The 23,277-nt window shown below is 40.4% G+C and overlaps 1 protein-coding gene across 4 annotated transcripts in view; it reads left to right on the top strand.

The window, feature by feature from the left end:
- The window catches only part of PHACTR3 (phosphatase and actin regulator 3), a 281,729-nt gene that overhangs the window by 141,817 nt on the left and 116,635 nt on the right, over window positions 1–23,277 (top strand). For all 4 annotated transcript variants that reach the window (XM_087959229.1, XM_087959228.1, XM_087959227.1 and 1 more), the window contains 3 exons: window positions 6,932–7,138; window positions 10,550–10,817; window positions 15,160–15,407. In XM_087959229.1, the coding sequence (XP_087815355.1) occupies window positions 6,932–7,138; window positions 10,550–10,817; window positions 15,160–15,407 (723 nt within the window). The remainder of the gene's footprint in view (window positions 1–6,931; window positions 7,139–10,549; window positions 10,818–15,159; window positions 15,408–23,277) is intronic.

Below are 23,277 nucleotides of genomic sequence, written 5' to 3'. Positions count from 1 at the left end.
AAAAGGATAGTTTAATGCTTCATTGATTGGGTTTATATTGCACTGTGTTGGTGAAAGATTTCCACTTCCTTGACATTTTTATTTCCTTGACACTCTGTGTCAATACATTGAGTTATCTACTTCAAGTTTTTTTTTTAATATTATTTTTATCTATTCCTGCACTCCCTTGTCATTTATCTTTAGTAATATTCCATAAAATTGTTTTCAAAAGACAACTAAATATTTCTGGGGCCATGTCTATGGTGATTCTCAGTTATCCAGGTCATGGTTGTCCCAAAGGTGCTTTTTTCAAGGGGCAACTAGACTTTCTGGTTTTTCTTTAAAGATGTTTTGCTTCTCATCCAAGAAACTTCTTCAGCTCTGACTGGGTGTTCGGGAATGGAAGGATTTATTTCTGGGCCCTTTCTCCCTTTCCTAGCAACCTTGTCTTTGGTGGGATGGAAGAAGAAGAGAATAATTTCCTGTACAGTGTAAATTGTAAGCCTGAACTTCAAGGATGAAATTAATTTAAATGAAATTCCATGAAATTAATTACTACAAGTTGGAAAGCATCTGAAGAATGTCTGTATGTTTCATTGAAGGGATAGAAATAGTAGTAAATGTAAGATAGGATGATGGGGAACGGTGGAATCCTTGTTTGAAGCCTTCTTAGAACAGACGGAAAAGCTAAATGTTGAATATGAACTACTGCATTTTGTATAAGTGTTGTCTTCCATAAAGTCAGTCAAAAGTTAGTGTGTTGTAATGCAGCGGCTGGCCTGCACCTTTTGGGGTACCAGAGACCAGTGGTGGGATTCAAATGTTTTTACTACCGGTTATGTGGCCAACCCTTGGTGGGCGTGGTGTGGCTTGGTGGGCATGACAGGGGAAGGATACTGCAAAATCTCCATTCCCTCCCCACCCCACTAACCTGCTTTCCAGCTCCGTTCTCCTGTGCAGGGCAACAAAAGAAGACCCAGCCGATCAGCTGGGACTCGGGAGGCAGAGAATAGATGGGGGCAGAGCCAGTCAGAGGTGGGATTTGCTGGTTCTCTGAATTACTCAAAATTTCTGCTACCGGTTCTCCAGAACTGGTCAGAACCTGCTGAATACCACCTTTGCCAGAGACTGGTTGCATGGAGAGAGGTTTTTCCACAGACCAGAGAGGGTGTGGTTTCATGTGCTGCTTGCATCCTGGTGATGGAGCTTCACTTGTTTTCACAGCCCGGTTTCTGGCATGCCACGGACCAGGGGTTGGAGACCTCTTGTTCTAATGGATGAAAATTTGGTACTCAGGCTAAGAAAAACAGAATAACAGAGTTGGAAGGGACCTTGGAGGTCTTCTAGTCCAACCACCTGCTCAGGCAGGAAACCCTACATAGACAAATGGCTGTAAGAGAACTCCCATGGTTAGAAGTTGGCTTCATTAATTCACAAGGAAGTGGGAAACATGTGCTATTTGATTTATTTAGAGTAGTAATGTGATCAATAAATTGACTAAAATAATCAATCTATGGTCATTGTTCAAAGAGTGGTATCAATGCCACTTTCACAATACAATAAAAAGCAGGATTCTGTTCCAAAATGCTCAGAGAGTCTGTTTTATGAAAGATAATAAAAGAAAGGAAGATTGATAGGCAGACAGGAAATAGGGAGGGATATGCACAAATTCCACGTGTGTCTTCAAGGTTTAGTTTCTTGAGGAATAAGGACTACCTGGGGCAGAGGTGGGGAACCATGGTCTTTTTATGACTTTTGGACTTCAACTCCCAGAATTCCTGAGCTGGCCATCGTTCTCCTGAACTAGAGGAGCCACAAGTTGGGTTGCTGAAGGTTTCATTGAACAGATAAACTTGGAGAAATACGGTACGGAATGTTCCATCTTATGTTCAGTCTAGAGAGATCAATGAATTGGTTCATGACATTCCTATTTCACCTTTTTTTGCCAACAGCTGAAGCGAAAATGGCTTTTGAGAAGTTAAAATAACTTTCAACCTCCTTTGTTTCATATTCTTTTTCCCCATTTTTTCCCGGTAGTCAAAAAAAATAGTTGTATCAGCCTTGTTGCTTTTAAAGAAATCAGTTCCCATTTTGCTCAGTTCCATTTCTAGCCAATAAGGGAATAACACCACCAAAATGAGCGTCATGGTAGTGTTGGAGATCATCTGGGATGAAACATAGCAGACGATGGACAAAGCTCTTTCTTGCCCTTATTCTGAATGGTCTTTCCAGGACATCTCCATAGCCATCATACACTCAGAGCCAGTGTAGTATGTTAAGGAGGTTACAGGGTCGGACCAGTGAACCCCTGGTTCACGTCTTGCTTAAAACATGAATTTGCTTAGTCCAACATACCTCAAAGAGTATTGTTGTGAGGAAAATATGACTGTGAAAGCTGATTTAAGTTGGAGAAAAGGCAATAACGTAGTCTTCAACTTGTGACCACAATGGAGCCCAAAAATTAGGTGGTGATTGTGAGAAATTGGTTAACTGAGTTTCGCCCCATTTTACGACTTTCCTTGCCACATTTGTTAAGTGAATCACTGCGGTTGTTAAATTAGTAACACAGTTGTTAAGTGATTCTGATTTCCCCATTGACTGACTGACTTTCTTTCTTTCTTTCTTTCTTTCTTTCTTTCTTTCTTTCTTTCTTTCTTTCGTTCTTTCTTTCTTCATTTTTTAAATTTATTTCTTTATTTATTTATGGAAATTTATATTGCCACTTATTCACATATGGCGACTCAAGGCAGCTTACAAGAATATAAAAACCTCATATAAAAATAATACAACTAATAAAAGAGAGAATCTTATAATAAATTAATAAAATAATATAATAAAATAACCCACACCCACCCCCCGCCCCTCACCTCAGTGACAATACATGTAACATCCCACTCTGGGTTGCCCAGGCCCGCTGGCAGAACCAGGTCTTCAGTGCCTTCCGGAAGAGTGTTAGAGTGGGGGCCATTATAATTTCTGAGGGAATGATATTCCAGAGAGAGGGAGCTGCCACGGAGAAGGCCCTTCTTCTGGTGGGACCCACAACATTCCTTACCTCCCTGCTCTGGTCGGTCAGGTAGATGTGACCAGTAAGAGATGGTCACTCAGATAACCAGATGTCAGAAGGTCACAAAAGGTGATCTCATGGGACACTGCAACCGTCATAAACGTGAGTCAGTTCTCAAGCATCTGAATGTAAATCATGTGACCATGGAGACGCTGCAGCCTTTATAAGTGGGGAAAATGACCGTAAGTCACTCTTTTCAGTGTTGTTTTAACTTCGAATGGTCACTAAATGAACTGTTGTAAGTCAAGGACACCTGTATCAAAATCTAACATATACATCAATCAATTAAGAGGGAGGATAAGAAAATATTACCCTTACATTTTTGATGTTAATTCTTCTTTTAGCTTTGCAGAAGAAGGAGAAAGTAGGGATACCCCACTGGAAATCTCAGATAGCATTTTGACCTACCTTGAAGAGTAGGTTGCATTTAAAAGAAAACTCAGTTCAGCTGCAAGAAAAAAAGCCATGGGGGAAGTTCAGCTATGGGGAAATGTCTGTGGAGATTCTCAGTCATCCAGGTCATAGTTGTCTCAAAGTTGCTTTTTTAAAAAGGCAATTAGACTTTTGTTTGTTTTTGAAGAAGAAGTTTGCTTTCTCATCCAAGAAGCTTCATCAGTTGTGACAACTGATGAAGTTTCTTGGATGAAGCTCCATCAGTTGTCTTCTTCATCAGAGAAGAAGCTTTATCAGTTGTCTTCTTCATCCAAGAAGAAGCTTCATCAGTTGTCTTCTTCACCCAAGAAGAAGCTTCATCAGTTGTCTTCGTCTTCTTTCTTCTTCTTTCTCAAAAAAACCGTTTTGCTATGGGGGTTGACATAATACAGAAATAGACTGGAGATCAGTGAAAGAATTTAAGGAACTGAACTGTAAAAAGGGAAACATGAATATGACAACACAGTTCTGTGTGAGATGTGATTAAAAAGCTCCTGACAATGTTGGCAATCTTCTCAACAGAGGAACAATAAGTGATGTTACGAAGTCATGTCAAAGGACTGACAATTTGGCCTGTATGTCTGTAACAGCTGTGCGTTTTGACACACGAAGCCATATATTTTCCCTTCACAAATAATGAATGCGATTTGCACTGTACATTGCTCTAGTGTAGATACACTAAAATATGCTCTGAGTAGATACACCATGATTAAACATAAAATATTCATATATGGGGAGTATCAGGGTGTATTGCAACAAAAGCTAGTTTTCATAAAAGTATACATCTTATGCTTTCCTAGAAAATGGAAAAAATATGAGAATCAATGTACATATCTTACTGGAAACGATTTTGAAAAACTGTGAGTAGCAAATAGCTTTTGTAAAATCCCTACAATTGTCTCACAAAAAGAAATGTAAAGAAAAACCTTAAAACATCTGTTCCCTTCATTAGCTGCCCTCTAGTGGCTAAGCTGCCAAGCATCTGAATTGCTTCAATAGTGCATTCTTTGTTTTAATTTTTATTATATTGTGTTCAGGACAGTCCAACTCATTTCCTGAAGTTTAACTACCATGGATAATTCACTCACTCAGTAGATTTTTGAAGGCTATCTGGTTTCAAAAAGACTCTGGGTGGCTTACAAATATAAAATTTAAATCTCTCTCCTTCTCTCTCAATGGGATTTTTTCCAAGGCAGAAAATAAATGAAAAACAAAAAGTAGAATGCAAGAAATTAAGAAATACAGAGTTAAAATTAAAACTCCAGAAAGTGTAGTTGAAAATCAAGCAATTGAAAATCAAGACCTGCCCCTTGCTTCTCATTTACATACACTCAAACATATACACAGGCAATTCTGAAAGCAAATATAAATGTTTCTGGACTTCCATCTTTAATATTTCTGCTCAGAATGATATTTGTAAAGTGAAGGTAATCTATTAGGCAACATGTTTATTAAAGGCCTACTTGGAGTCAGTTCATCCTGCAGAATCTCTATCTAAATAGTCATTGAGTGTCAAAACCAACTTGATAATAATGGAATGGAATGGAGTGGAGTGGAATGGAATGGAATGGAATAGAATAGAAACAATAGAATAGATTAGAATTAGAATTAGAAATAGAACAGAATATTCTTTATTGGCCAAGTGATTGAACACACAAGAAATTTGTCTCTGGTGCATATGCTCTCAGTGTGCATACAAGCAACAAAGTGATAAATCATAAAATACAATAATAAACCAATCAATTAAATCAGTAATATCATAAATCATTTGATTTGTTGGGGATTATACACTGTTGCCATTACTAGAATTCTGTGGCTAGACAGCCAATGGCATATTTTTATGGCTTGTTGGGATAAATTTGAAAGGAAGTCTGGGTGGGGGTTCAAATAGTATTACCAAAATGACTGTATTTCTTTTATTTTAAATGATTGTTTCTTTTAAAAACAAGGCAGTTAGAATCCTGTGTGAATTTTCTTCAGAGCAAGCCTTCTAGTGGCCAGTAATGAATATAACACTGCTGGCTCATATTTAAATGATTGTCCATTAGGACTCCAAGATCCCTATCAAAGTTACTACTATTGAGCCAGGTACCACATCTACTATACCTGTGCATTTTGTTTTCCTTGCCTAAATGTAGAACCTTACTTTTTTCACAACTGAATTTCATTTTGTTAGATAGATCTTATGGTTGGAGAAGAAAGACACTGAACATAACAATAAGCACCTCATACTCCACAGATATTAATGGTTCTCCTCCATTCCATTCTCCCCAGAAACTCTTTGAGAATTCCCTCAGAAATATCCCATCTCTCCAATCATTGCAGGTATTTTAAATTCTGCTTGGCCACACATTTGCTTTACTAAGTAGACTTGAATTGACTTCCTTCCTGGGTGAAATACACTGGTCTTCAAAAGATTACAGTGAAACATGATTTGGTTTTTTTCCCCTCTGTGAAGCCCAAACCTATCCATGTTTGCTCAGATACAAATTCATTTCATTTCAGCTCAGCTTAATCAAAAAAATAAACCATTCAGTTCAGATATAATTGTTCAATCCTTTATAATGTTGTTTAAAGTAATGAAATTCTGTCATCTCCAAGAGCAACCTTCAGCTTTGAATAGAGTAGTTACTGACTCTTTCTCTTCTTTTGTATTGTTCTTATCATTAGAACTAAACTATTTTTTAAAAAAAATAGTTTAAAAATGTGTCATTTTTTTCTTATGATAATAGATCTGCTCTTTTCAGTATATATTAGGAGAATGTTCAAACACTCATGTTTGAATAAGGGCAGTTAATCAACATCTCTTGAGTATTTAAGAGCATGGCTCCTTTGTAGTTTTATATTGTCATTTTAGCTATTGAATTTTAGAAGTTTAGGAGGGGTATGGTTCAGCTAAAATGGTAGATAGGAAACCAACATGAGATTTCTGCATTTAATTAATGCCATCCTTAATTTTCTCTCAGGAACTCAACCTTTGAGGCATATACCGTGTTATCCTCTTACACTCAGGAGCAATTCTGGCCGTAGTAAAATAAATACAGAGTCTGCTGTCCCCTAACTTCTGATATTACTGGGATCCATATTTTTTCAAACAGTAGAGCTGGCCTTTAAAGCCCACCACACATTCTTCAAAGCATTTGAACGCATTTTCCAGAAGAGAGGAGGGAGGAAGAGAATTGAGATATTTTGTGTTGTAAATAAGCCCTCTCAGCGCTACCCTTTTCCTTAAAAGAGAACTATGTGGTGAAGCTATGGACCCTTTTTTTATCTACAATCCAGGTGGCCTGGTTCCTGGAAGGGTCTGTTGGCCACAAGTGGACACAAGGAGTGCTTTGTTGTGTGCTATACCACCACGCCTATATTTCCTTCTCTCTCTTTCTTGCCCTTCCCCTTGTGCTGCTGTCATGGTGTATTTCATGTCCCATTGCCTCTGATCCTGTCTCCTCTCAGCCAAGAAGACATCAGCATCCACAGATGAACGAGAAAATGCCAGCCTGCCAACCTCTGAAGAAACTCCACAAGCCTTACTACTTTTGGGATCCACTGAGTCCCCCCAGAAACAGATGGAAAGGAACACAGCCCAGGCCCCTAACCCTCCTTCCTCACTTCCAGTTCCACCACCTAAGATTGTACCCAAAGTCTCAAAGATTGTACCAGGTGAGTCTCATTCAGCCAAAGGGAGCTGTCCTTTATTAGAAGGAAGACTGGTCAGCCATGGAGTCATGAAGATGGGCGAAGATCTCACAAATGTCCCAGGAAAGGCGTAGTCCCATAATTTAAAGAAACTGCAAGTTTCCATGTAGTGTGTGAGGGGTACCTTATAATGAACATAGCTTAAATGTCTGTGCTGGTGATACATTCTGCCACAGCAATTCTACCTTGTTGTTGTTGTCATGTCCAACCCGTCATGACCCCATGGACAATGTTCCTCCAGGCCTTCCTGTCCTCTACCATCTTCTGGAGTCCATTTAAGCTCATGCCTACTGCTTCATTCCACCCAGCCACCTCATTCTCTGTCATCCCCTTCTTGTTCTTTTGCCCTCAGCCATTCCCAGTATTAGGCTCTTCTCCAGTTGAGTCCTTCCTTCTCATTAGGTGGCCAAAGTATTTGAGCTTCATCTTCAGGGTCTGGTCTTCTAAAGAGCAGTCAGGGTTGATCTCCTCTAGGACTGACCAGTTTGATAGCGCTGCAATCCAAGGGACTTGCAGGAGTCTTCTACCTACAGTTCAATAATTTGTAGACTCAGAGCATGTTTAAAAACTAACATGTTTGAGTACTGGCTTTTGGTTGATAACATACAGTTACGTTTGACAGCAGAAGTCTTTGCAGATTTGATAGTTCTCAAGGACCAAAAAGATGAGATATGAAAGTGCTCTTATGACCAAATCCAAATTCACTTCTAAATCCCAATTCAGATTTCATATTCCAAAATGCACAGTTCAACCAAAGCTGTGGGAGATGAAAGAATTGATGTCTGAGTATGATGCCTATCTTTGTATGTTGGTTCAACTGAACAAAGAACTGGATCCCGGGCAGAAATCAATATGCTGTCAAAAAAAAAATTTACTAGAAGAGCTTTTAGCTTGGCTTAATGTGACCTGTTCTTCTGGAAGACAGAGGCTGAAAAATCCCTACGTCAATGTTCACACAGAAGCAGTTTAGATAATCTAAGATATGCTTATATATTGTCCTGTTTCTCTGAAAAGTTGGAGGACTTGTTTTTGATAGAGAAAGAGAAATGGATTGGGAAGTTGGAAGATCTCTGGGCAGCTTATATATTTTCATATCAGGATGAAATCATTATAAAGTATCACTGGATTCTCTGATAATTCTTAGGCCGTGTATGTTTAAACTGACTCTTGGGCCAACCAACCAAACTTTTCTCTGATAGAATTATTTTGTTTCTTCTCTTACGCTTATTTTAATTCTACTCTTTAACCTCCCAGCATCAAAAACAAATAGAAACTTCAGGACTTCTCATTGTCAATTCAAACTATGAATTTAAGTGCAGTGTTATATAACCATATACGTGTATAGCCCTGCCAAAGAGGATGATCTCTACATGTAGATAGATACAGATTTAGAAGCAGATGCTAAATAGAAATACAGTATTGTTCAGTTTAAAACTACAATGGGGGAAAATATACCTAGGCAACTAGATATACTACTTTTAATTCTACTTTCCAAATGCTATTTGCTTTCCCTACTTAGAGTTACCTTTAAACTAGAACCCAAGGGCATCTTCAAACACCTATTACCACTACAACTAAGTCCATCCACCATGCTGCTAATTGTCTTCTTCTCTTTCTTTCCACCTTTCCCAACCTTAAAGCTTTTGTCCAGCATTAGGACCTTTTCCAGAAAGCTGGGTCTCTGCATAATGTGCCTGGAGTAAGATAATTTGGGCCTGGCCATTTGTGTCTCAACTGAGAATTCTGCGTTGATTTCCTGATCATCCATTGTTTTGTTTTCTTGGCCATCCATGGTGCTCTCAGACGTCTTCTCCAACACCAAAGTTCAAAGAACTCAGTACTCTTCCTATCCAGCTTTTCAAAGCCCCATTCATAAATCTCAGTAAAAAGTAAGATTTATCTGAGAAGACATCATGGGGTTGCCCTCTGAAGTTCTCCATTTAAACTACCATGTTTCGCTGGTATCTAGAAACAGCTGGAGGAAATCTACAATTTTTCATCTCCTTGCACCTTAAACAGAAACATACTGCTTTTTTTCCCCAGGCATGTTTTAAGGGATATTGAATTAAGTATCCTGTGAAATAGACAACTTAATAAGCCCTAAGCCTGAAGCTCTAGCATACATGAAATGCTTTTGGTTTCACTCATATGCTAATACGCAGCCCTCTACTTTCAATCAGAATTCATATTTATGAAGACCTCCATCACGATGCATATTTTAGAAATGATATCAGGGTTATGCCAATATACCTCCAAAGTAAATAAGAGCAAGACTTCACATGGTGAGGCTGCACAGATCTCTGTTGGAGATTTACTTCAATGAAGGCTTGAGCAAAGCAATCCCCTCAAATTTGCTTCATGATACAATACAGGGTCTTCATTTCTAAGAGCAAATGAAGAATTTCCCTCCTGTAGCGTTGCAGATGCTGGGAGAAGCACCTGCCAACTGGGAGAAGCACCTGCCAACTTTGGCTGCCTGCATTACAAAGATTTGATGGAAAGTTAATCCCTGTGGTCAGCTATATTTTCTTGGGGACAGAAGTATCTAGAGGAGAGTCCAAAAATAATAAAATAAAACAAGGCAGCTGCAATCATAAGACTGATGTCTCTCCCCATTTTTTTTTGCATGCATCACATGTGTAATGTACAAAAGAACAAAGTAGGCCTTTGCATAATTGCTGCCAGGCCCAAAGAACCAAGAATGACATGGGGAATGACTTCTGAGTTAGTTCATTTATTGTTATTCACCTGCAAATAGAAAACCTGCCAGACTAAAGCAATTCTCTGCAATAATTGTAGATATACTCTGTGAATTGCTAGAGTGGTACAGTGGCCTAGAGGTAGAGCTCTCACCTCACAATCAGGAGGCTGTGAGTTCGATCCTAGGTAGAAGCAGATATTGCTCATTCTGAGCATGCTGAGAATATATTTGGTGAAAAACAACAACAACTCCGCATTGGCAACAGGAAGGGCTTCCGGCCAGTAAACACTCAGCTCCATTCAGTTGCCCAGACTCCACCCCGCAAGGGATTGTGGGGTTGTTAAAAGGAGATGATGATACTCTGTGAATTGCTAGGGAGAGTCTGCTCTTTCTCTCTTCCTGCCCACCAGAGATTCCAAGCTCTAGTGTCTCTTTGCCTTCAGGGGAATACCCCTCCCTCCTGCAACTCTGGACTTGCAGTCCTCTTGCCTTGTTTTTTTTAAAAAAAAACTACTCTCCCAATAGAGAAGGAAGGCAAGGGGATTTCTGAGATTGGCCCTTTGGAAGGAGTCAGTTAAAGAGCAGTGGCGCAGGTGTCTTTTCCATGTGTGGAATGAATGGAAACCTGCCGTTTGCATCCCACCCCCAATGACCTTTTCTGATTTTCTTTCCAGCTGCAGGAAGTGAAGCCGATGAGACAGCCTTGAAATCTCCCCCATCCACTATCTTGAAAAATTACGTAATTGTTGGCTCCTCGCAACACTCAGGACAAGCTGTTACCTTCCAGTCCTCAGGACCGAAAGTCTCCGATCCCCACCTCAGAGGACAGCATTCGACGCCAACTGGATCCCCTCACCTGGCTGCTGTCCACCTACCTTTACCTCCTAGTCGAGTCATCGAGGAACTTCACAGAGCCTTGGCCACGAAACATCGGCAGGATAGGTAAACACTTGCAATACTCTATGAAGCAAGCGTCCTGTGAAGCAACCGCGGCAATAGATATCCCTTAACTCAAATTCGTCTTTCACATTGGCCCAAATCAGTGGTGGTATTCTACCGGTTCAGCCCAATTCGGGTAAACGAGTAGTAAAAAATGTTACCATTTGGCTGAACCGGTAGTAAAAAAATAGCTACTGGTTTGGCCAAACCGGAATTTCTTTTTTCTTTCCTCCCAACAATCAGCTGTTCCGATGATCAGCTGTGCCGGGATCCCCCTCGGTGTCTTACTGCTTCGTCCGGGAGGCTTCCCTGAGGCCCAGGAGGCAAAAAACGGAGCACAGGGAGGGGTGCTGCAAAAAAAAGCCACATCCGCCCAATCACATGGACACGCCCACCTGGACACGCCCACCTAGCCACGCCCACAGAACCGTTAGTAAAAAAAATTGCATCCCACCCCTGGCCCAAATCACTTTTCCTTTACTTACAGCTATAATATCCGATACAAATCTAAGAATGACATGATTCATTCTTAGAATGTCTAATCAAAGACAGAAGCAACCTTGAACTAAGGAGAAATGGAATGGTATAGGATTTCCTGCTAGAGCAGGTGATTGAACTAGAAGACCTCTAAGGTCCCTTCCCAAGTCTTTTATTCTGTTACAATGAATCAATGGAACAGTTGTCCCTCCCAGAATCATGAGTTCTTCATCGCTGGAAGTTTTCAAAAAAAGATTGGATAGTTATTTGTGCAGGATGATATAAGGTCTCCTGCCTTGAGCAGGGGGTCAGACTAGAAGACCTTCAAGGTCCCTTCCAGCCCTATGTTCTATGATTCAGATGCTTACCAAGTGGCAAGCTGATTTCTATAATAGAATAGTTGTCAGGCCTAAACCTAGAGAAGACAGAGCAAAACTCAATTGAATTGGATCTTTATTTGCTTATACTTAAGGGACAGAATCTTGCCAAACTAAAGCTATAATCTTTTTAACCTACTAGACATATCCTGAGAGATTCTAGAGTCTTCAAAAGAAAGCAATACAGTCCGAACTTAATGAGTAGATAGAGGTGAAATAAAAAACCAAAGCAAACTACAATGAAGGAAATTCCACAACGGACCAGGATAAGTAATTACCAACTTCAAGGAGATAACAAGGCATAGTCTGTTGGAATGATGCCAACCAAGATAACTTCAGCCCAAAATAACCCTAACCCTGAACTTATAGACGAGAAAATTTGTACTTCAGGGTTGAACTGTGGGGTCTGAAACTTGAAGACGTTTCATTATCCAACTAGGTAACATCATCATGAATGTCTTCAAGAAAACAACCAAGCTCAGAGAGCCCCAAGGACTCCTATAGTACCTGAACCACGCTTCCGTATCCAACTCAGGGATACATATTCTCTTCATCCGGGCTCCTTTTTGGGAAAGCCTCTTTGTTGCCAAAACTCTCCCTCACAGGTGCATCTTCCATCACATGAATAGACAAACCCACCTCGCCATATTGTAGATGTGTTAATTCCAACGTTTTGGAGGAGGCCTGACTAGTAGAATCTTGCTGTTCTTTCTCCAACAAGGAAGCCAAGCAAACATAGTGTAAAAGTGGCTGTGATGACCCGGAGTGTAACACAAATGTAACAAAATCCAAAACGTAAATAAATGTCCTTTAATGCCTCCAACTTGGCCCCACGGTTCAATAATTCTCAGTTGGAGATAAAACCTATTCAAAAATAGTCTTCAAAAGAAAGCAATACAGTCCGAACTTAATGAGTAGATAGAGGTGAAATAAAAAACCAAAACAAACTACAATGAAGGAATTTCCACAACAGACCAGGAGATAACAAGGCATAGTCTGTTGGAAGGATGCCAACCAAGATAACTTCAGCCCAAAATAACACACGCTTTGCTTCTGGCAACACTGTGTTTTAACCGTCTCTCTTATATACTATTCTCCCCAGCTGCAACTAATGAGGGGGATCGTGGCCGCCTCCTCTCTCATAAGCCAAGTTGTTTCCTTCTCTGTTCCTCCCTGCGTGCCCTAGGATGAAGAGGGGATGGGCCTGGTTCTTCCTCTGACTGCCCAGCCGGTCTCTGCCCTTCCCCAGCCTCCTTCACAACCTCCGGAGCCATACCTCCACTCCCTGTCGGCTGTTCCTCCTCTCCTTCAGAGTCCGACTCTAACAAGAGCATGACAGTGGCTTGATCAGAATGATGTAGGCAATATTGGATATGGGAGAGAAATGCATTCAGTTCAGATTTTTTTTTTTTGCATTTTTAATGCAAATGAGCTGAAGTCTTGACTCCTGGACCAGAAGCACATTGGTGTGCCCTTATTTTTTATTTTTGAGAAAGGTGTGGTGCAGCTCACCAAGGAAAAGTGTGCATGGCTTTTGCAGAACAAAAGGAAAATGTGTACAAGAGGGTGGGCATTAGAGGGAAACCTGCAGAAAACTTGTTTAAGGAAAGGAAAGTATATTAAGAAAAGTGGGTTGCTGAATGCATCTGTTGGGAGAAATGAAATGTTAAGTGAAACTCTGCAGTTGTTAAGTGAATCATGCAGTCATTAAGCAAATGGGGTTCCCCCATTGGCTTTGTCAGAAGCCAGTTGGGAAGGTGACAAATGTATGAAAATGTGATCAGATGTTTGTGAGGATGGTTTTGTGGCTGATGGGGAAACCAGGAAAGAATAGAATAGAATAACAGAGTTCGAAGGGACCTTGGAGGTCTTCTAGTCCAACCCCCTGCTTAGGCAGGAAATCCTACACCACTTCAGACAAATGGTTATCCAACATCTTTTTTAAAAACTTCCAGTGTTGGAGCATTTACAACTTCTAGAGGCAAGTTGTTCCACTGATTAATTGTCCTAACAGTCAGGAAATTTCTCCTTAGTTCTAAGTTGCTTCTCTCCTTGGTTAGTTTCCACCTATTGCTTCTTGTCCTGCCCTCAGGTGCTTTGGAGAATAGCTTGACTCCCTCTTCTTTGTGGCAGCCCCTCAGATATTGGAACACTGCTATCCTGTCTCCCCTAGTCCTTCTTTTCATCATACTAGACATACCCAGTTCAAGCAATCGCTCTTTATATGTTTTAGCCTCCAGTCCTCTAGGAACTACTTAGAACCTGAGCAAAACCAAAATGGAACATTCTGCCTTAGAACTATAGAATTACAGGTGATCCTCAACTTATGACCACAATGGAGCCCAAAATTCCTGTTGCTAAGTGAGACATTTGTTAAGTGAGTTTTTGTCCCAGTTTGCGACCCTTCTTGACACCATTGTTAAGTGAATCACTGCAGTTGCTAAGTTAGTAACCCGGCTGTTAAGTGAATCTGGTTGCTTGTCAGAGGGTCCCAAAGAGTGTTCATGTGACCTTGGGACACAGCCACGGTCATAACTGTGAACCAGTTTGCCAAGCGTCTGAATTTTCATCCCACGATTATGGGGACGCTGCCACGGTTGTAACTGTGAAAAACGCCCACCAGTCACTTTTATCAGGGTTGTTGTAACTATGAATGGTCACTAAATGAACCGTGGTAAGTCATGGAGCAAAAAAATGCTTAGTGGTTAGGGTTAGGGTTAAAAAAATACTTAGGGGACTAACCCATATTTTGTGATCGCATGCTTCCTTTGCATGTGATTTTTGCATTTTCGCTATTTTTCCATAAAATGATAAATGATCAGAATATGTTTTGCTTTAATTAAGGTTTATATTAGAAACACACATGCTGTTCTTTGAAAAGGTCAGCCTGGCATGCCATGTTAGCATATTTCAACGCTATGCCCCCATCACTGTCATCTTGTACCTTCATCTTGTGGTATATATTCAGATCCAGCTTTCCCATCTTGAATGTTGAAATCTCCTGTCACCTACACCAGGGGTCTCCAACCATGGCAACTTTAAGACTTGTGGACTTCAACTCCCTGGGAGTTGAAGTCCACAAGTCTTCAAGTTGCCAAGGTTGGAGACCCCTGACCTATACCACAGCTCCAGAGGTGGCATTCAGCAGGTTCTGAACAGTTCAGGAGAACCGGTAGCGGAAATTTTGAGTAGTTTGGAGAACCAGCAAATACCACCTGTGACTGGCCTCGCCCCCATCTATTCTCTGCCTCCCGAGTCCCAGCTGATCGGCTGGGTCTTCTTTTGTTGCACAGGAGGTTAGTGGGGTGGGAAGGGAATGGGATTTTGCAGTAACCTTCCCCTGCCATGCCCACCAAGTCACGCCCACAGAACTGGTAGTAAAACAATTTGAATCCCACCAATGCACAGCCCCCTGCCTTGTGTCTGGGAGAACATGTTGCAAGCGTTGATCCCTGGTGTGAAACCCAATTCTGTCTGCGTTTTGTCTCCAGCTTTCATGGAAGAGAAAATAAAGCATCTCCCAAAAAACGAATGGAGATCCGCTTGTCCAGAACATCCAGCACTGAACATGGCAAAGAGAAGGATGGGTCAATGAGCTATAACAGCGATCCAGAAAACAGATGGAATTTGGTTAAGGAGTCGGATGAGAACAAAGAAAACCTGATCATGGACTCTGAAATCAAGGATGATTCGGTTTTCTACGAGGACGAAGAAGTTTTGAATGATTCCATAATTTCTGGTAAGAAAAACCAGTTTATGAACCTTATATCAGTCTTCCATCCTTCTGAGGTCAGGTAAAATGAGGACCCAGATTGTTGGGGGCAATGTGCTGACTCTGTAAACCACTTAGAGAGAGGGTTGTAAAGCACTATGAAGCGGTATATAAGTCTAAGTGCTTATTCTATTCAATTTGATTTGATTCGATTCGATTCGATTGCCATGGTGGCACAGTGATTAGAATGCAGTACTGCAGGCTAACTCAGCTCACTGCCAGCAGTTCGATCTTGTCTGGCTCAATATTGACTCAGCCTTCCATCCTTCTGAGGTCGGTAAAACGAGGACCCAGATTGTTGGGGGCAAACCATTTAGAGAGGGCTGTACAAGCATTGTGAAGTGGTATAGAAGTTTAATTGCTAAATTTCTAAATAAATAAAAACTTACCCTGAAAGACTGGTCCATGGGGATGTCTCCTTGTGTTGGGTTTGTGGGGTTTTCTGAGCTTGGTTGTTTTCCTACAGGCATTTTGTTACTAGGAATATCAACCATGCTCAGAGAACATCAAGAGTTTGACAGTTCACCCCTGAGCTACATACAGAAGGTTCTGTCATGCATAAAGGTAAAGGTTCCCCTTGCACATCTGTGCTAGTCGTTTCTGGCTCTAGGGGGCAGTGCTCAACTCCATTACAAAGCCGAAGAGCCAGCACTGTCCGAAGATGTCTCTGTGGTCACGTGGTCAGCATGACTAAATGCCGAAGGCTCAGGGAACGCTGTTACCTTCCCACCAAAGTGGTCCCTATGTTTCTACTTGATTTTTACATGCTTTCGAACTGCTAGGTTGGCAGAAGCTGGGAGAGGAGCTCACTCCGTTACACGGCGCTAGGGATTCGAACTGCCAAACTGCCGACCTTTCTGATCGACAAGCTTAGCATTCTTAATTGCTGAAAATTGTTGTCCCATGGATGCTGCTGTCCAATTCTGAATCATTGTTCTTTCTCTTTTCTTTGAAGTTTTATTTTGTTGGATTCCATTTCCTGTGCGTCTCTATTTTCTTCTCCCGTATGGCTTTCTCTTTCTCACTTTCATTTCAGACTTTCTTCCTCCTGGACAATAGTTGCATTTTTTCTTTTGATTATATAAAGTGCCATAGTGATAGTCCTTGAAGGATGAAATAGTCTCTTTTCTGTCCTGTATTAGTTCTGGGTAGGACACACCACTCTTTGTTGATTCCTTACTCTGGCACTTCTGTTTTCTTATGTTTTGCTGCCATCCCTTGGAGTCTCTTTTGAACTGCATCTCCAATAAGTGATTTTATATTCACTACCTGGCTAATGGACACTCGTTCAAATGTCTATTTGTCATCTCCTTTGCAACCTGAGGATGTAGCAAAGCTTTAAATAATCTATCTAGTCATCAGGAAAGTCTCTGGAGCAATGCAAAACATCACATTCAAATGATCCTACAATTACATTGAAAGAAATCTGCAGTTAATTTTGTCTGCTCCCTCTGGTTATTATCCAGATGATTGTCATAGCAATTGGTGTGCAATGCTCATCCACCAAATGATCTTGAAGTTTCTTTCTTCAGAAACTAATTCAGCAATCTCAGTCACATGTGCAGGCATCATGTTCAATGGTGCTCTTTCAATGATTTATTTTAAGTTATTTTATTTATTCCCCACCTTTATTGTTTATCTCCCACCTTTATTATTTTGATAAATAACTCAAGGTAGTTAACTTGGTTAATACCCCTTCCTCCTCCTCCCTTCCCCACAATAAAAATTCTGTGAGATGAGTTGGGCTGAGAGAGATTTATTTTATTTTATTTATTTTGTTTGTCAAGCATGTATGAGAAAACAAATATAAGTATGAACATAACACATATTGACATAAGTATAAACAGGTATAAGTATATACATAATAAATGAGTATGAATAAATGGATAAATGGGAACAGTAGGACAGAGATGGTAGGCATGTTGGTGCGCTTATGCAAGCCCCCTTACAGACCTCTTAGGAATGGAGTGAGGTCCACAGTAGACAGATTAAGGTTAAAGTTTAAGATTGACTGGTCCAAAGTCACCCAGTTGGCTTTCATGCCTAAGGCGGGACTAGAACACATTGTCTCCTAGTGATTGGCCCAAAGTCACCCAGTTGGCTTTCATGCCTAAGGCGGGACTAGAACACATTGTCTCCTGGTGATTGGCCCAAAGTCATCCAGTTGGCTTTCATGCCTAAGGCGGGACTAGAACACATTGTCTCCTGGTGATTGGCCCAAAGTCACCCAGCTGGCTTTCATGCCTAAGACAGGACTACAATCCATAGTCTCTACCATGGTGTTTTAACCACCACACCATATTGGCTCTTGACATCTCAATGATGTCTCTTCCAACTCTCTTCCATTGCTTCTCCTAACTTAGAAGTCCAGTCTTTAACAAACTTGAACAGTATTTATTCATTGTCCTCTCTAAAGGATTCTATTCAGTCTCATTTTGTTTGACCACTTTTTTTTTGTTCGTGATTGCCTTCTTGTGATTTCCATTTTGCCCTAGACCTCTGATTCTTGCTTAGCTCATCTTTCAGTGTTAAATCCAATCATTTTTCTGATGCTCACATGTGAGGGAGCTCCTTTGCTCCCACTGGAATTTCTTCCACCTAGGAACTATCCAAACTTAATTTCTATTTTCAGAGGAAGAGCAAACATGAACAATCACTTTTCTTTTTTAATTCCTTCCACCTTACATCTCCATCTAGCCCTTCGATATTTCATGTGGATGCTTCATTCAGTCTTGAAAGGGCAACGACCAAAATTCCCTTTCCAAGTTCTTTTATCTTCTTCCATTTTTCTCACCCATTAATGGCTACCTGCTGCTTTCTCATTCTTTTTATTTTCTTTTGTTTTTCCTTTCTTCATAGTTTATTTTTGCTTTCTGGTTCAGTTACATTTGAAGAGAAGATCATGCAATTTGCAGACATAGGAGCATATAGCAATAGCAATAGCACTTAGACTTATGTACTGCTTCACAGTGTTCTACAGCCCCCTCTAAGCGTTTTATAGTGTCAGCTTATTGCCCCCAACAATTTGGGTCCTCATTTTACCCATCTTGGAAGGATGGAAGGCTGGGTCAACCTTGAGCCTGGTGAGAGTTGAACTGCCAAATTGCAGAAAGCTGGCAGTCAGCAGAAGTAGGCTGCAGTACTGCACTCTGCCACTGCAGCACTCTGACTCACTTTAGACTTTAGCCTAATTTCAAACAGTTGACCTCTGGAAACAGAAAACAATACTTACTGCAGGAGAAGGGCTGGCAGAGCTGGAGGGTGGAGTTAAACGTATCCTCAGTTTAGAGTCCTTGCAAGAGAGCCAATCCATTCCTCTTGAATTCTGTTGATCCTTGTCTAGATGCCAATTTAGTGCTGACCACTATTTGACTAGATTCTTTTGTACAGGCATGAGCAATACATCTTTCTGAGCTACAACTGAACCAGTGATCCTGATCCTTTGTGCCTGACACTTTGCTAGCAAAAAAATGTCTTATCTGAGTAGGAAGGAAGAAAGGAAAGAGATGTAAGAAAGGAGGAAGAGCAGTAAAAAAAACAATACAAATGGGCCTTGGCCTTCAGTTAGAGCTGAAGAAGCTTCTTAAATGAAAAGTGAAATGTTTTCAAAGGAAAAACCAAGGAAGTCCGGTTGTCTTTTCGGGAAAAAAAAAACACCTTTGGAATATACAGCAGCTTAGTATGCAGCCCCCACAGATAAAAGCAATCTGCTTAAGACAATAAATGTAAACCTGCTGGAAATTTATCAGGATCAATGATTATATGAGAGCTACATTTTTTAAACCAGCCACCCTACCAAGGGTTGTTTCACTGAACCCTACAAAACTATATGGAAGTGGTCAAAGGGTCTTTTTAATTTAGTGGTAAGTATGAATACATCTTTTTTTATTGTACATTTGGGATTCCTGTTGATTACTTCAGCTAAGAGGCCCAGGCTTTCATTGTCAAACCACAGCAGTCATAAGGGAGATAATGATATCTCCGTAGTATCTTGGATTACAACTTTCATATTTTGCTACCAATTATATTATTTTATGGTTGCAAGAATTGGGTATGTCTAGTCTAGTAAACAAAGATCATGGCATCCAGCCCTCTCAATTCCTGGCAAATAGATGGGGAAGAAATGGAGGTAGTGACAGATTTTATTTTCCTGGGCTCCAAGATCACCGCAGATGGGGACCGGCAGCCAAGAAATTAAAAGATGCTTGCTCCTGGGGAGGAAAGCGATGGCAAATCTAGACAGCGTACTAAAAAGCAGAGACATCACCCTGCCAACAAAAGTGTGTATAGTCAAGGCTTTGGTTTTACCAGTTGCAATGTATGGCTGTGAAAGTTGGACCATAAGAAAGGCTGAGTGCCAAAGAATTGAGGCCTTTGAACTATGGTGCTGGAGAAGACTCCTGCGAGTCCCTTGGACTGCAAGGCGATCAAAACGTCAGTCCTAGAGGAGATCAACCCTGACTGATCTTTAGAAGGCCAGATCCTGAAGATGAAACTCAAATACTTTGGCTACCTCATGAGAAGGAAGGACTCACTGGAGAAGAGTCTAATGCTGGGAATGATTGGGGGCAATAAAAGAAGAAGGGGACGACAGAGAATGAGGTGGCTGGATGGAGTCACTGACAGTAGGTGTGAGCTTAAATGGACTCCAGAAGATGATAGAGGACAGGAAGGCCTGGAGGAACGTTGTCCATGGGGTTGCGATGGGTCAGACACGACTCCGCAACTAACAACAAGTCTAGTGAAAAGAAGGACTGGGGTGATCTGACAGCAGCCTTCCAATATTTGAGGGGCTGCCACAAAGAAGAGGGGGTCAACTATTTTCCAAAACACCAAAAGGCAAGAGAAGAAACAATGAATGGAAACTAATCAAGGAGAAAAGCAACCTAGAACTAGGGAGAAATTTCCTGACATTTAAAACAATTAACCAGTGGAACGGCTTGTCTTCAATAGTTGTTGGTGCTCCATCACTGGAGGCTTTAAGAAGAGACTGGACAGCCATTTGTCTGGAATGTTATAGGGTCTCCTGCTTGACCAGGGGGCTGGACTAGAAGACCTCCAAGGTCCCTTCCAACTCTGTTATTCTATTAGAGTAGTTCTCAACTTACAACAATTCATTTAGTAATTGTGTAAAGTTACAATGGCACTGAAAAATGTGACTTATGACCATTTTTAATAGTTACGACCTTTGAAGCATCATGTGATCAAAATTCGATGCTTGGCAACTGGTTCGTATTTATGACCTCTGCTGTGCCCTAGGCTCCTGTGTTCCCCTTTTGCGAATTTGTGACAAGCTAAGTCAATGAGGAAGCCAGGTTCACTTAACCAGGTTACTAACTTGTCAACTGCAGCAATTCACTGCGGCAAGAAAAGTCATAAAATGGGGCAAAACTCACTTTACAAAAATTTTGGGCTTCATTGTGGTCATAAATCAAGGACTACCTGTATCCTGTTATTCTGCTGTTTTTCCAGTAGGAGGAATGTTTTTCATTTTGGGCACTGGGTGGCGCTAGATTCATTGAACAATGAACGAGAAAGCTCTCTGGCATTTTAAAGAAGTGATGTAAAGATGTGGGATTCCCATGAATCCATCTAGAAAGATTTTTGCAGTGTATATTTTTTTTTCAGTGTTTGTGTGTTTGTGTGTCTCTATATCTAAAACAGAGACTTGGCCCTCTTGTGTTTAGTAGTCATATTGATTATCGGAGTATTCGTATAATTGCAATTATGGGGATAGTAACTGGAGCAAGTAAGGGAACAAGTAACTAGAATAAGTAAAGGAACAAGAAACTGGAATTTGCAAGCACTGGTGGCTCAGTGGCTAAGACACTGAGTTTGTCAATCAGAAAGGTTGGCAGTTTGGCGGTTTGAATCCCTAGCACCACATAATGGAGTGAGCTCCCGTTACTTGTCCTAGCTTCTGCCAACCTAGCAGTTCAAAAGCATGTAAAAATGCAAGTAGAAAAATAGGGACCATTTTGGTGGGAAGGTAACAGAGTTCAGTGCGCCTTTGGCATTTAGTCATGCCGGCCACATGGCCACAGAGATGTCTTCGGACAACGCTGGCTCTTTGGCTTTGTAATGGAGATGAGCACCACTCCCTAGAGCTGGAAACGACTAGCACCTATGTGCAAAGGGAACCTTTGCCTTTATCTTTTAACTGGAACAAAATACAAAATTCTTGGAGCAACTCACAAAATTTCTCTTTTACTTCAGGCCCTCCCATTCCAGCTTTATTTCCAATTTCATTTTTTCCCAGCAAATTCATCCCTCCTTCCTTCCACGGGTGGAAAAACTAATAAGGATTGATTTTTTTCAAAGTTTCCCTTGAAATGAACTCAATTCTCAATGACTTGCTAATAAAATGGAAAGGACCCTAAGGGTATCTGTGGTATCGTGGTGAAAAAGTTGTATTTGTGTCGGGAAAATCCAAGATAGAGCCCACCTTCAACTGTGGAAATTTCCTCTGTGACACCAAGTCATTCTCTTTCTCATCCTAATACTTTTGATAATACATAATCCTTTTGTTTTGGAAATAAATCATCTTGGCTGGGATGTATTATAAAATGATTCCATCTTTTTTAAACAACAGAAATTCACGTATCAGAATGAAGGAAAAAAACAGGTGAATCATTTAAATACACAACCAAAAAACACTTATTAAAATTGCTCTAAGCTCACCCAATGCTCTCACATGTTGTGAAATGTAGAACTTATTCTACAATAAAGTTGCACGGGATTTCTGTCAAAGAAAAGGAGCTAGTAACCTGGAAATAATTCAGGAAAGTTCAGCTACAGATTTTGGAAATATTCCCCGAGTTCAGACTGATTCAAAAAATTTTAAATGTACCTTAGACTGTCTACTATTGACTTCACCCTTTCCTAAGAGGTCTGTAGGGGCGTGCATAAGCGCACCAACGTGCCTACCGTCCCTGTCCTATTGTTTCTCTTATTCTTCTTTTATTTTTCTTATATGTACCCATTTCATGTATTCACAACTATGTATACACTTATACTTATTATCTTGTAAACAATTGGCCAATCAAATAAATAAATAAATAAATAAAATTTAAATCCTAAATAGGAGGATTGTCTCTGGAAAAATGTAACCTGACTTGAAGTATAGTGTGCCAAGTAGAGAAATTATCTGAATCACTGAGGCTTCTGATCTGCATTTCAGCATTAATACAAGTAGTCCTTGGCTTACAGTCATTTGTTTAACAACATTTGAAATTAGAATGGCAATTTTTTTAAAAAAAGACATGACCTATTGTCATGCTTACAACTATCCCCACATTCACATGTTCAAAATTCAGGCATTTGGCAACCAGCACATATTTACAATGGTTACAGCCTCCTATGATCGCCATTTTTGGTTTTTGCTACAAACCTGCCTTCCATCGAAGACCTGTATACTGCAAGAGTCAAAAAGAGGGATATGAAAATATCTAAATTGTTTCAACTCCTACCTTCAAAATGACGCTATAGGTCACTGCACACCAGAACAATTAGACACAAGGACAGTTTTTCCCCAAATGCCATCACTCTGCTAAACAATTAATTCCCACAACACTGTCAAACTATTTAGTAAGACTATATTACTATTATTCTTCTCATCCTTCCTATTACCTATCTCTTCCAACTTATAACTATAACCATGTTGCTTGTATCTTTACAATTTATATTGTTTTATTTGTTCCCTAGTATGATTTGATTGCTTATTAGTAACCTATGACTATCACTAAGTGATGTATCTTATGATTCTTGATGAATGTATTTTATTTTTTCTTTATGTATACTGAGAGCTTATGCACCAAAGATAAATTCCTTGTGTGTC

Source organism: Notechis scutatus, chromosome 3 (assembly GCF_049901735.1).
Source record: "Notechis scutatus isolate UNSWTSFEM ecotype Mainland chromosome 3, rNotScu1.2, whole genome shotgun sequence".
Taxonomy (NCBI): Eukaryota; Metazoa; Chordata; class Lepidosauria; order Squamata; family Elapidae; genus Notechis; species Notechis scutatus.
The sequence above is the reverse complement of the archived record's forward strand: the minus strand, read 5'-3'. Positions and strand labels throughout refer to the sequence as shown.